Source organism: Camelina sativa, chromosome 7 (genome assembly GCF_000633955.1).
Source record: "Camelina sativa cultivar DH55 chromosome 7, Cs, whole genome shotgun sequence".
NCBI classification, from domain to species: Eukaryota; Viridiplantae; Streptophyta; class Magnoliopsida; order Brassicales; family Brassicaceae; genus Camelina; species Camelina sativa.
In genome coordinates, this window is record NC_025691.1 from 661,777 (window position 1) to 673,111 (window position 11,335).

Below are 11,335 nucleotides of genomic sequence, written 5' to 3' on the forward strand. Positions count from 1 at the left end.
ATTTTTTCATTAATTGGAGATTTGAGAACTCTTTTTTTTTAATTGTTTATAGATTTTGATTTCTTCTGTCAGGATAAGTTGTTATAATCACTGCTGAGATTTGATCTATGTTTTCAATAACGTGTTGTATTTACCTTTTTGAATGCAGGGTGATTGTGATCCAAGTGTCTCAGATTTTGTTCCGACCATCCGGTCTGGAAGCTTTGCTGATATTGGCCCAAAGAGACGCATGGAAGATGAACACATTCGCATAGACGATCTATCTTCTCAAGTTGGATGTCTCTTTGAGTTGCCAAAGCCTAGTGCTTTCTATGCGGTACTCTACAATTCTTATGTCTGATTTGTAACTTCCTTAAAAAAATCTAATGCTCCTTTAAGTATAAATTCTGACTTAAGACTTCCTCTGTTTAGGTTTTTGACGGTCATGGAGGACCAGAAGCAGCAGCATACGTTAGGGAAAACGCCATTAGGTTTTTCTTTGAAGATGAGCAGTTTCCACAAACATCTGAAGTGAATAGTGTTTATGTGGAAGAAGTTGAGAGTTCATTGAGAAACGCGTTTCTTCAAGCTGATCTTGCTTTGGCAGAAGATTGCAGCATCAGCTCTTCTTCTGGTACCACTGCTCTCACTGCTCTTATCTGTGGAAGGTACGTCTTTCATTCAGTTTCTTCTCTAGTTGTCTATCCATCTCTAGATTATGACTTTTAAGTATTCAACCTGTTATCTGGTCGAGACAAGTATATTGTTTATATATTTTGAGCACAGTTTTAATGGTTCTTGGTTTTTTTTGCAGACTCTTAATGGTTGCAAATGCTGGAGACTGCAGAGCGGTTCTATGCAGGAAAGGCAAAGCGATAGACATGTCTGAAGACCATAAACCGATTAATCTACTTGAGAGGAGAAGAGTGGAAGAGTCAGGCGGTTTCATCAATAATGACGGGTACCTAAATGAGGTCTTAGCTGTAACACGGGCTCTCGGCGATTGGGAATTAAAAATGCCACACGGCTCACAGTGTCCGTTAATTTCTGAACCAGAAATCAAGCAGATAACTTTAACCGAGGATGATGAGTTTCTAGTGATTGGATGCGACGGGATTTGGGATGTCATGACGAGCCAAGAAGCAGTTAGCATTGTTAAGCGTGGCTTAAAGCGACATAACGATCCAACAAGATGTTCGAGAGAGCTTGTGATGGAGGCTCTTAGGCGGAACTCATTTGATAACTTAACCGCGGTTGTGGTATGTTTTATGACAGCGGACCGATGGGAAGAGCCGGTGGTTCCTATGGAGAAGAGACGGTGTTTTAGTCTTACACCGGATGCATTCCGTAGCTTGAGGAATCTGTTGGATGGCTGAAACTGGTGTGTTTTGGGTGATTATATAATTGATGATGACGAATAACAAACCTCTCCCACGCTGCTATTATTGAATTTGACTTGAAAAGTTCTAAGCAGCAGAGAGAACTATTTCGAGATAAATTTGCATAAGATGTCTGCTTGTTGTGTGTGAGAGTCTGTAATTACATTTTTGTGTACATATACTGATTATTGAGTGTGAATATAGTTCAAAGAAGAATTTGAAGACTTACATATATCATACAAATAACTCAACAGATTCTAAGCAGCAAAAGAAAGTTAAGTAATACATCAGTCATCACAAATTTACGAAGTACTATACTCAACACAAGACTTAGTAACAACACTTGGATCACTTTAACAGGGTGCCAAAATTATAGAATTAAGATGTTTTCGAGGGAGTTACCCCTTGCTAAAACGCAAATCCTATAAACGAAGAATATCTTAAGTTTGGATTATCATCAAAACCATTACTAAGCTAAGATAATTACGAGCAATTGATCATTATCATTTTAAGCATGCACAACCTAACTAGGATTTTGAATCGTTCTCAACACAAAACTAGCCAACTCGAATTAAAGGCATCATTCAAATGTAATTGCAACCAGAGAATTGAACGAGCAGCATAATAAATATTGGATAAGGACCTAAAACTTTAATCATTCATAATCCAGAACAAACGATGTTCAAACATTTGAATCCATAAACAACAAAAAAGCTTACAAAATTCCGAAATCGAAATGCTGTTTTTAAGGATAGAGAGATAGAGAGAGAGAGATCTACCAGTAGAACAGATCATTCGTCACCTCCCTCTTTCTGGTAAACGTAGGTGAGACCACACTTACCACAGTAATGGCGATCGAAATGACTCGCCATGAAAGTACCAGCACCACAAGTTGCGTTAGGGCACTCTTTCCTCAGACGCTGAACTTTCCCAGATCCATCGATTTTGTAAAACTGAAGAACCGCGAGCTTCACCTTCCTATGCTTATGCTTGATTTTCTTCGGCTTGGTGTAAGTCTTCTTCTTCCTCTTCTTAGCACCACCACGGAGACGGAGCACGAGATGAAGCGTCGATTCCTTCTGGATGTTGTAGTCGGCGAGAGTGCGGCCGTCCTCGAGCTGCTTCCCGGCGAAAATCAAACGCTGCTGGTCCGGAGGGATCCCTTCCTTGTCTTGGATCTTCGCTTTCACATTGTCGATGGTGTCGGATGACTCAACCTCTAGGGTTATCGTCTTCCCCGTTAGGGTTTTCACGAAGATCTGCATCTTTTGAGGCTACGGCTGCACCCCGAAAAACACACTCAAAATGGGGATTTTGTAGAAGAGAAAGGAGACGCTAGGGTTTTGATGCTCAGTTACGTAACTACCCTTATTTTATTTGGGTTTCTTTTTGGGCTTCGTTGGTCTCTTGGGCCATACAATTGCCCACCAAAACTTAAAAAGAGAAAAATATTAAAATATTTGGAGATGCAGGGAATCGAACCCTGTGCCTCTCGCATGCAAAGCGAGCGCTCTACCATATGAGCTACATCCCCTGATGAACTATGTGAACAAAGTTTAAATATTATTTTATATATTGTATTTTTTTTTTTGGTATTTATTTGACTGGTCTTGATGATTCGAAGACCCTTCATATTCTTCTTCTTCGTCTTTCGCCTTCAAGCCTGCCCTCTTTCAGAACCCTAGATCTCTCTCTTGCTCATCATCTCTTTGGAAACACAAATTCTCAATTCTCAATCTCAAATTAAGGTAAGAGACATGGATGATAGCTGTGCCGTCTGTGCTGAAAACCTCGAATGGGTTGCCTATGGATCTTGTGGTCACCGAGAGGTTTGCTCAACATGTGTCGTTCGTCTCCGTTTCGTCCTTGGCGATCCTCGTTGCTGTATCTGTAAGACCGAGTCTCCTATCGTCTTCGTCACCAAGGTGATTGATTACTTTTTACTCTTCGATTATATATCCATGTTACCAATGTTATCGCAATTACTCTTTTTTTTTTTTCAATCTGGGATTGATTGTTCTATTACAATGACTTAATAGTGGAGATATTGTTGTAATTTTGTTATATATTGTCTCCCAATGAATTGCTGGATAAGGGATTTTATGATTACAATTTTTGCAGGCATTGGGTGATTACACAAGGACGATCACTGACTTCTCCACCTTCCCAACAGCACCAAAGGAAGGTCGAGTAGTAGGATCCTTCTGGTATCATGAAGACACTCAGGCTTTCTTTGATGACTTGGATCAGTACAGGATGATCAAAGCTATGTGTAGGCTTTCCTGCGGTGTTTGTGACAAGGCTGAAGATCAACCAAGGGAAGGAGGACCTGGACCAAGACATCATCACCGGCAGCGTATTAAGAGTGTTGAACAGTTGAAGGGTCATTTATATCATAAGCACAAATTGCATATGTGCGGTTTATGTCTTGAAGGCCGAAAGGTGGGAGCTTTGAAACTTCATTATCTGCTGATTGTTTGCTGTCTTGTATTTTCTCCTAAGTTTTTGCTCATTTGTTTACATCTGTGTGCCTCTCTCTCTACGTGCACAGATATTCATAGGTGAACAAAAGTTGTATACTAGGGCACAACTGAACCAACACATACACACTGGTGACTCTGAAGTTGATGGTACTGAGAGCGAAAGGGGAGGCTTTACTGGACATCCTATGTGTGAGTTCTGTAGGAATCCATTCTATGGTGATAATGAATTATATACTCACATGACTACTGAGCATTACACCTGCCATTTTTGCCAAAGGTACTTGCAATTTGTTTTACTGAATTTTTTTATGTTTGAGAATGTGTTATCCCTATGACGCCATTGAATAACATATCCAATATAGGTCGAATTCAGGACAGTATGAATATTACAAAAACTATGATGACTTGGAGGTAACATCAACCACTTTCAGTATAACTCAGTTAAAGTGTGGCTGCATCTGTTCTGATTCTGTTTATTTTTGCAACAGATTCACTTCCGCAGAGACCATTTTATTTGTGAAGACGATTCCTGCCTTGCTAAGAAGTTTATAGTTTTCCAGAATGAATCAGAATTGAAAGTAAACACTTCTGGAGAATTTCTCAATTTTCTTTTCTTCAGTTTCGGTCTATGGGTTTTTGTTAAGGGTTTAAATTTGTTTTTTTCAGAGGCATAACGCTGTTGAGCATGGAGGTAAAATGTCTAGGTCTCAGCGCAGCGCTGCATTACAGGCATGTTACACCTCTTTCCATTGTCTTTGTTAATTTATCGTTATGTTTGATTGCCTGTGTTTAACATTGCATTCCGCTCCAGATACCAACAAGTTTCCGATATCGACGTGGAAATGATCAAGAGAATCGTCGTGGAAGAGCCCGATCATTTCGTCGTGAGCCTGGTGATGATGATTATAATCATGCAGTTCATGAGGCTCTTCGTTTATCTGAGGTTGAGTCTTCTCGGCAAGAGCCTGCTCCGCCACCCTCAAGTGCACCACCTGGATTCTCTGAGAACAACAATATTCACACAGATGATGCTGGTCCTCTTATTCAACCAATGGAATCTCTATCAACTACAGATCTGGAACCCTCTTCACGATATCTACAAGCTGTAGGAAGCTCTGGTGGTGGTGGTTCACGTCTTGGAGAATCTGCTTTCCCTCCTCTTTCTGGTCCACCGAGATCTGGACAGAACTTGGAAAGTTTGCCTACTAACACCATGGCTGCCCGTCTAAGACGCCAAACAAATCGAACTACTAGTGCTTCTGCTATAGCTAGTCCTTCTCAAGGATGGCCAGCGGTTAACCGAAGCGCTGCACAGACATCTATTACTACTGGCGGTAACCATTCTTCTTCAGGATGGCCAGCAATAGCGCGAACACCTATACAAGCCTCTAGTTCTTCAGTCCAACCTAGGTCTCATGCTAGAGTTTCCCAGCCTAGACCTCTGGCTTCTGCAGTTCCACAGGCTGTTCGTAATGCGAATAAGATTCCTCACTCATCCTCAGCCCCTGATCTATCTGATACAAGATCTCTTACGCCTTCTCCTTCTGATTTTCCTCCAGTTTCTTCTGCTGTTGTGCAAAATCGTAGGATATCATCCAGCACTACACAAGGATCTTCAAACACCCAGCCACCTCCGGATGTACAATCTGCCAACAAATCTTTGATTGAGAAAATGCGAACTGCTCTTGGACATGATGAAGATGTATTCATGGCCTTCAAAAATGTTTCAAGACAGTATCGTCAAGGTTCGATTGATGCAAGAACTTACTTGGAGTATGTGAATGGTTATGGATTGTCACACTTGGTTATTGATCTTGCTAGACTGTGCCCTGACCCTAGAAGGCAGAAGGAACTCATTGATAACCATAATGCTAGTTTAGGTGGAGTAGGTTTAAAAGAGAATGGTCAGTCTGCTGCACAGAGCTCTTCTCAACCTAACGACAATCAAAATTCAAAGAAGAACAAAGAAAAAGCTATTAAGGTTGTTGAACCGAAAGAAACTTTTGTAGAGAGTTTTATGGATACAGTGAGGAGATTGCAATCTTCACAGAAGCCTCATGAAGGAGAAGACGAAGTAATTTCGAAAGATAAGAATTCATATAGGTCAGACAAAGGCAAGACACAAGTAGCAAGTAATGTTGCTACGTCAATCTCAAATAACCAGCCACGTAAGAAAACTTCTAAGTTTCACAGAATGCGGCTTGGGGATGGATCAATGGCTGCGTTACTAGATATTAACAATTCTAACCGTGAGGTGGAACCAGAAGCAAATGTTGGTAACTTCAATAGTAACCAACAACAGTCTGGAGTTATACCAGTTCGTGGAGTTTGGCGTAAAGGAGGAGCCAATCTTTTCTCGTAAAGATTACTTGTATGTTACTTTTTGTGAAAGTTGAAATTTCTTTCCTGTTTTTTTGGTCAGAGTGACAATGTTAAGAACAAATTTTAATGATAATCGGATTTTTTGGCGCGGAATTTAATTAATAATAGTTGTTTTGGATTTGTAAAACAGTAAAGAGTATATCATAAAGAAATGGAATTAAGTTTAGTTAAATAAATATATATTTTTTTTTTCAAGTTTTATACTAATTTGCAAATGTGAGTTAGTAGATTTTGAACTTTTTTTTGTTCGAAATATAATAATGAAAACAAATTATAAATCGTTTTTTTTTTTAATTAGAATGAAGATAGAAAAATGGAAATTAAAGTAAATAAAACATTTTTTTCTTGAGACATAAATTGATAACTTGCAAATGTGAGATTACAAACATAAAGCCCCATTTTGTTCGAAAGATATAAATGGGAAACAACAATACATCAGGTCACACACCCGAATTATTTAGTTTGGAAGGTATAAAAGTTAACAATACATCAGGGCACACACCCGAATTATTCAGTTTTCAAATTCTTCAAGAATCCTTTAGTGCAGAGATATCACTAGATTCGCCGAACCTGCCTCGAACTGTGTCCCCACATGGTCGGCCCTTGCCTGGATACGGTTGAGGTGGGTAGCGCCAAGTCTCATTGGTTTATATAAATCCACCCGTTCCAGCACACGAGACATGCGAATCATATTCTTCAAGAGCTCCATCTCATGTCTTTCTCCACAGAAGTTCCAAACTTCTAAATTTTTGAGTGTGTTCTTCAAGCACGGGTGCAAAATTCCTTCCAGCCAAAATGTGCTTGCATCGATCTGCACTCTCTCCATTTGGACAGGGGTTCCAACAACGAGCTGAAAAGTCAGCGTTTCCAGATATGGACAGCTCTTGATCATGCACCTGATTCCGACGAACTCACGCGGTCGGAGGCTCGTCATCAGCACCAGTCGCCTCGTTTCCATATCTGCTCTAAGTTTAGACGGGTTGACATTATCCTGGATCATTTGAATGCAGAATTGACAGATGGTAACTGCCTTAGCTGTTGCCAAACTGCAGAGGAGGTCACAAAAATTTCTTCCTAAGCCAGCATGGTATTGGCTCTCATGCCCAAAATCCAGCGACACTTCATCCATCCCTCTGTTCACGTTTCTCAACGTAAACCAATGAAGTCTACCAGCATACTTGAAGATCAGAATGCTTGGCAGGTCAAGTGAAGTAGTCTGCACTGCGAAGACACTGTTCTTCAACACCAGCTTCATTAACCGGTTGTTAACTCCGGTTATTGCTCCTAGACCAACGTTCCAGCAATTTTTAATCTGGAGACATTCTAGAAGCGGTGCCTTTGGTAACAAAGACGTGATCATGGCAAGTGACATCCACCCGAAGTAGAGAAACTGTACTTTACCCGCTACTGCCAGCCTTGACGCATCAAAGCGACAAGCGAGCAGTTTCAGCTTGACGAGTTCGGTTAAATGGTAGAAACTCTCCGGCAATTGAATCATGGTATCTTCAAACGATGCTGCTACTTCATCTCTGTTCACCCAAAGCCGGTCAGAGAAATCAAGAACGAGATTCTTGACATGCTTAGCGGCTGCGAAATTTATGAAGGTCTTCACCTCCACATCATAACCAATCGGCCTGTGAAAGGAGAGTTCGAACGTATCAACGATCCCACCCGTGAAATTGGATACCCAATTCAAGGCGTAATTAACGAACTCCGCTCGTTTATCAAATTCGTCAACCCACGCCGGATAGGTTTGAGTAATCACAGCCTCTTGAAATGACACATTCCTCGTCTCGCGACAAATGAGTCTCCAACGTCTAGACAAAAGGCTGGTCCTGAGAGCTTCCTTGAACGACAGATTGGAGATGATGAGCACGAGGAGAAAGTCCGAAAGAGTCGAGATGATGTCGAGAGCACCTCCTGATTCCATTGTTGGATGTTAGGGATAATGATAAATGGAATCAGGGAAGTGATTTGCTGTGTTTTTTGCCAGTAAGAGTTTGCTGTAATCGGGGGTGAGGAAGCGAAGAGGGTTTCTAGTTCCTTTATATACGTATTTGAAAGGTTGCGACCGTACGTTTATTTTGGCGCGTTACATTTTCACTAACCGCTCTTCTCTGTTAATTTGTCGAACGAACAGTGTTTTATTATTGAAGAGTTGCAACGATACGCATTTTCTAGGCCAAAAAAAAAAAATAATAATAATAATTGTTCCCGACTGGGCCGATTATTGAATGTACTAAAAATGGGCTTAATTCAATGACCCAATATCATAGGCCCAATAGAGAATAAATATTGATATACCACCGACCGCAGCAAGTAGCGTCAGTGGTTTTCTCGTAACACTTTACAGTAATCTTGTCTTCATCCAACGGCGTGAAGGGAACGTTGACTAGCTGTCAAACGTTGACATTTAAGTCAAGTTAGATAGAGAGAGAGAGAGAGAGCACACCACAGTCAGCCAGATAAAAAAAAAAAGGGTTCGATGTTGAGATATCTTACTTATTACAGCACACACCAAGCTTGCTTTTTTCATACAAACTAGAAACCCTCTTCCTCGTTTTCCTTTAGATCTTCGAAACCTCTCTCTCTAGTCTCTCTACTGGTTCCTCCTTCGGTCTCATTTGGATCTCAAGGTTTTGCTTCTCGATGATTTCTAATTCATGGTTTTCCCAATTTGATTGGATAATGATTTCGATTTCAGATTTTGGATCTTTGTTTAGATTCTCTAACCCCCGCTTTGTATTAGGTTCTTTAGCTTATGTGATTATGGTTTTTTTTTTGCTACAAGTGTGTACTAATCTGGAGATGCAATGGTTGCAGATAACAATGAGCTGTTTTGGCTGTTGCCGTGAAGATGATTTGCTTGGAGCTGCTGACAATGGAGGTCACAGTATGACCAAACAATCTGGAGGTATTTATTTTTGTTTCTCTCTTTTATCTTTATGGTGCTTGTCTGTGTTTCTTTGAATTGATTTTGTTTGCTTTTGATTTTGAGTGAAAATAGGTAATGATGGAAGGCGCAATGGTTCTGAAACTGCTCAAAAAGGTGCTCAAAGTGTGAAGGTTCAGCCTATTGAAGTTGCTGCTATTCTCGCTGATGATCTGATTGAAGCAACCAATGATTTTGGACCTAATTCTCTTATCGGTGAAGGCTCCTATGCGAGAGTGTATCACGGTGTGTTAAAGAGTGGTCAGCGTGCAGCCATTAAAAAGTTGGATTCTAACAAACAGCCTGATGAAGAGTTCCTTGCCCAGGTTTGTTTGGTTTATGATAAGTTTTTGTTGATGGATGATTTTATATGTCACATTGTCCGGCGGCTTTGCATTTGTATTTATGGGAGACACGACACGACCTGCTTGCAGGTTTCCATGGTTTCGAGGTTGAAGCATGCTAACTTTGTTGAGCTCCTTGGTTACTCTGTTGATGGGAATTCCCGGTTACTTGTCTTTGACTTTGCCCAAAACGGATCCCTTCATGATATTCTTCATGGTACATTGTTTATTGTGAATAACACTTCGAACATATTTTTTGTGTTTCAGTTGAGATTGAGAGAGTTGTTTCGTTGATGTTTATATAACAATATCTTATGATTCCATCAGGGAGAAAAGGTGTCAAGGGTGCAAAGCCTGGTCCACTCTTGTCATGGCATCAGCGAGTGAGTATTGCCGTTGGAGCAGCTAGAGGGCTTGAGTACTTACATGAGAAGGCGAATCCACATGTCATCCACCGCGACATCAAGTCCAGCAATGTTCTTATCTTTGATAATGATGTAGCCAAAATCGCTGACTTTGATCTCTCTAATCAAGCTCCTGATATGGCTGCACGCCTTCATTCAACTCGTGTTCTTGGAACCTTTGGTTACCATGCCCCTGAGTAAGTTTCTTTTCATTTTCTTCTTCTTCTTCTTCTTCTATATCCCCACTGCTCAATCGCCATTCTCTCATATGCTTGTCTTCTCTTTAATAGGTATGCAATGACTGGGCAATTGAGTGCCAAGAGTGATGTGTACAGTTTTGGAGTTGTATTGCTCGAGCTTCTTACGGGTCGAAAGCCTGTTGATCATACATTGCCTCGAGGCCAGCAAAGTTTAGTCACATGGGTAACAATACTAATCTCTTTCTTTCAAATGCATCTCTAACTTTTCAAAGATCTTACTAAACAGTCAAAACTGTGTTTTTGCCTTAGGCTACACCAAAGCTAAGCGAGGACAAGGTTAAGCAGTGCGTTGATGCAAGACTAGGAGGAGATTACCCACCAAAAGCTGTTGCCAAGGTATATAATAAACAGAAACCAGTCTTCAACTAATGATTAGGACATAGCACCAGTCTTGCTTGATTCTCAATAGTGTTGTGTTTGATGATCGTCTTTTTGGTTGATAATGCAGTTAGCTGCAGTTGCTGCTTTGTGTGTACAATACGAAGCTGATTTCAGACCAAACATGAGTATTGTCGTGAAAGCTCTGCAACCATTGTTGAATGCTCGAACCGGACCTGCCGGAGAAGGAGCCCATTAGTCTTAACCCTTTAAGCCGTTACCGTTTAAATGTTCTTTCTATTTATACTGGAGAAATAATTTCATATGACCATCAATGTTGTAGTTGTTCATAGAATTCTGACATTGGTACTATTGATTTGACCATTAAACTATCATGTTTTGTTTTTAAAATATAAAATCAAAACAAGTGGGAGTAATTAATATTTTAAAGTACACTACAAATTACAAAATTAGTGAAATGTGTAAGATAAGAAAATAGGAAAACGTATACGTCGTGACAATTGGAAAAATGGAAAACGGAAGGAAGTTTCGCCGTTGAAAACAAAAATGCTGAGTCTTCTCCGTTGAAGTCAAGAGGTCAACGTACGTCAATTGGAGTATAAGAAAGTAAACGGACGTAAACGAAACGGCGCACACGAGGGGCTTCCCACTCAACCACTGCCAACAAGGCATTTAACCACGATTCTGCACCAATCAAAACGCATGATTTGTAATTTCCTAAATTACCCTTCATGATACCGATATTTCAGGGATAAAATCATCAAATCACTCTTGCTTCATCCGACGCGGAATAAACAAATATAAATAAGGAAGAGAGATACTTTAATAATAAT

At 40.4% G+C, this 11,335-nt stretch overlaps 5 protein-coding genes and 1 non-coding gene across 6 annotated transcripts; 3 read left to right on the forward strand and 3 right to left on the reverse strand.

Moving 5' to 3' along the window:
- On the forward strand, positions 87 to 1,592 carry LOC104699652 (probable protein phosphatase 2C 49). The gene is made up of 3 exons (XM_010414992.2): positions 87 to 316; positions 412 to 647; positions 794 to 1,592. The coding sequence occupies exons 1-3, from the start codon at positions 143 to 145 to the stop codon at positions 1,353 to 1,355; spliced, it is 972 nt and encodes a 323-aa protein (XP_010413294.1). The 5' UTR covers positions 87 to 142; the 3' UTR covers positions 1,356 to 1,592.
- Positions 1,981 to 2,681, reverse strand: LOC104699654 (ubiquitin-40S ribosomal protein S27a-2-like). Its single transcript, XM_010414993.2, has one exon. It carries the CDS (start codon positions 2,621 to 2,623, stop codon positions 2,150 to 2,152), a length of 474 nt encoding a protein of 157 aa, XP_010413295.1. The 5' UTR covers positions 2,624 to 2,681; the 3' UTR covers positions 1,981 to 2,149.
- On the reverse strand, positions 2,820 to 2,892 carry TRNAA-UGC. The gene has a single exon. It is a non-coding gene; the product is annotated as a tRNA-Ala (tRNA).
- On the forward strand, positions 2,990 to 6,321 carry LOC104699655 (E3 ubiquitin-protein ligase hel2-like). Its single transcript, XM_010414994.2, has 7 exons — positions 2,990 to 3,283; positions 3,480 to 3,800; positions 3,910 to 4,118; positions 4,204 to 4,252; positions 4,330 to 4,419; positions 4,508 to 4,570; positions 4,653 to 6,321. Exons 1-7 carry the CDS (start codon positions 3,116 to 3,118, stop codon positions 6,201 to 6,203), a joined length of 2,451 nt encoding a protein of 816 aa, XP_010413296.1. The 5' UTR covers positions 2,990 to 3,115; the 3' UTR covers positions 6,204 to 6,321.
- On the reverse strand, positions 6,762 to 8,153 carry LOC104704138 (F-box protein At3g62230-like). Its single transcript, XM_010420269.1, has one exon. The coding sequence runs from the start codon at positions 8,151 to 8,153 to the stop codon at positions 6,762 to 6,764; it is 1,392 nt and encodes a 463-aa protein (XP_010418571.1).
- LOC104699656 (probable receptor-like protein kinase At2g47060) lies at positions 8,664 to 10,885 on the forward strand. The gene is made up of 8 exons (XM_010414995.2): positions 8,664 to 8,859; positions 9,047 to 9,137; positions 9,231 to 9,481; positions 9,590 to 9,716; positions 9,827 to 10,100; positions 10,194 to 10,326; positions 10,413 to 10,499; positions 10,612 to 10,885. Exons 2-8 carry the CDS (start codon positions 9,053 to 9,055, stop codon positions 10,738 to 10,740), a joined length of 1,086 nt encoding a protein of 361 aa, XP_010413297.1. The 5' UTR covers positions 8,664 to 8,859; positions 9,047 to 9,052; the 3' UTR covers positions 10,741 to 10,885.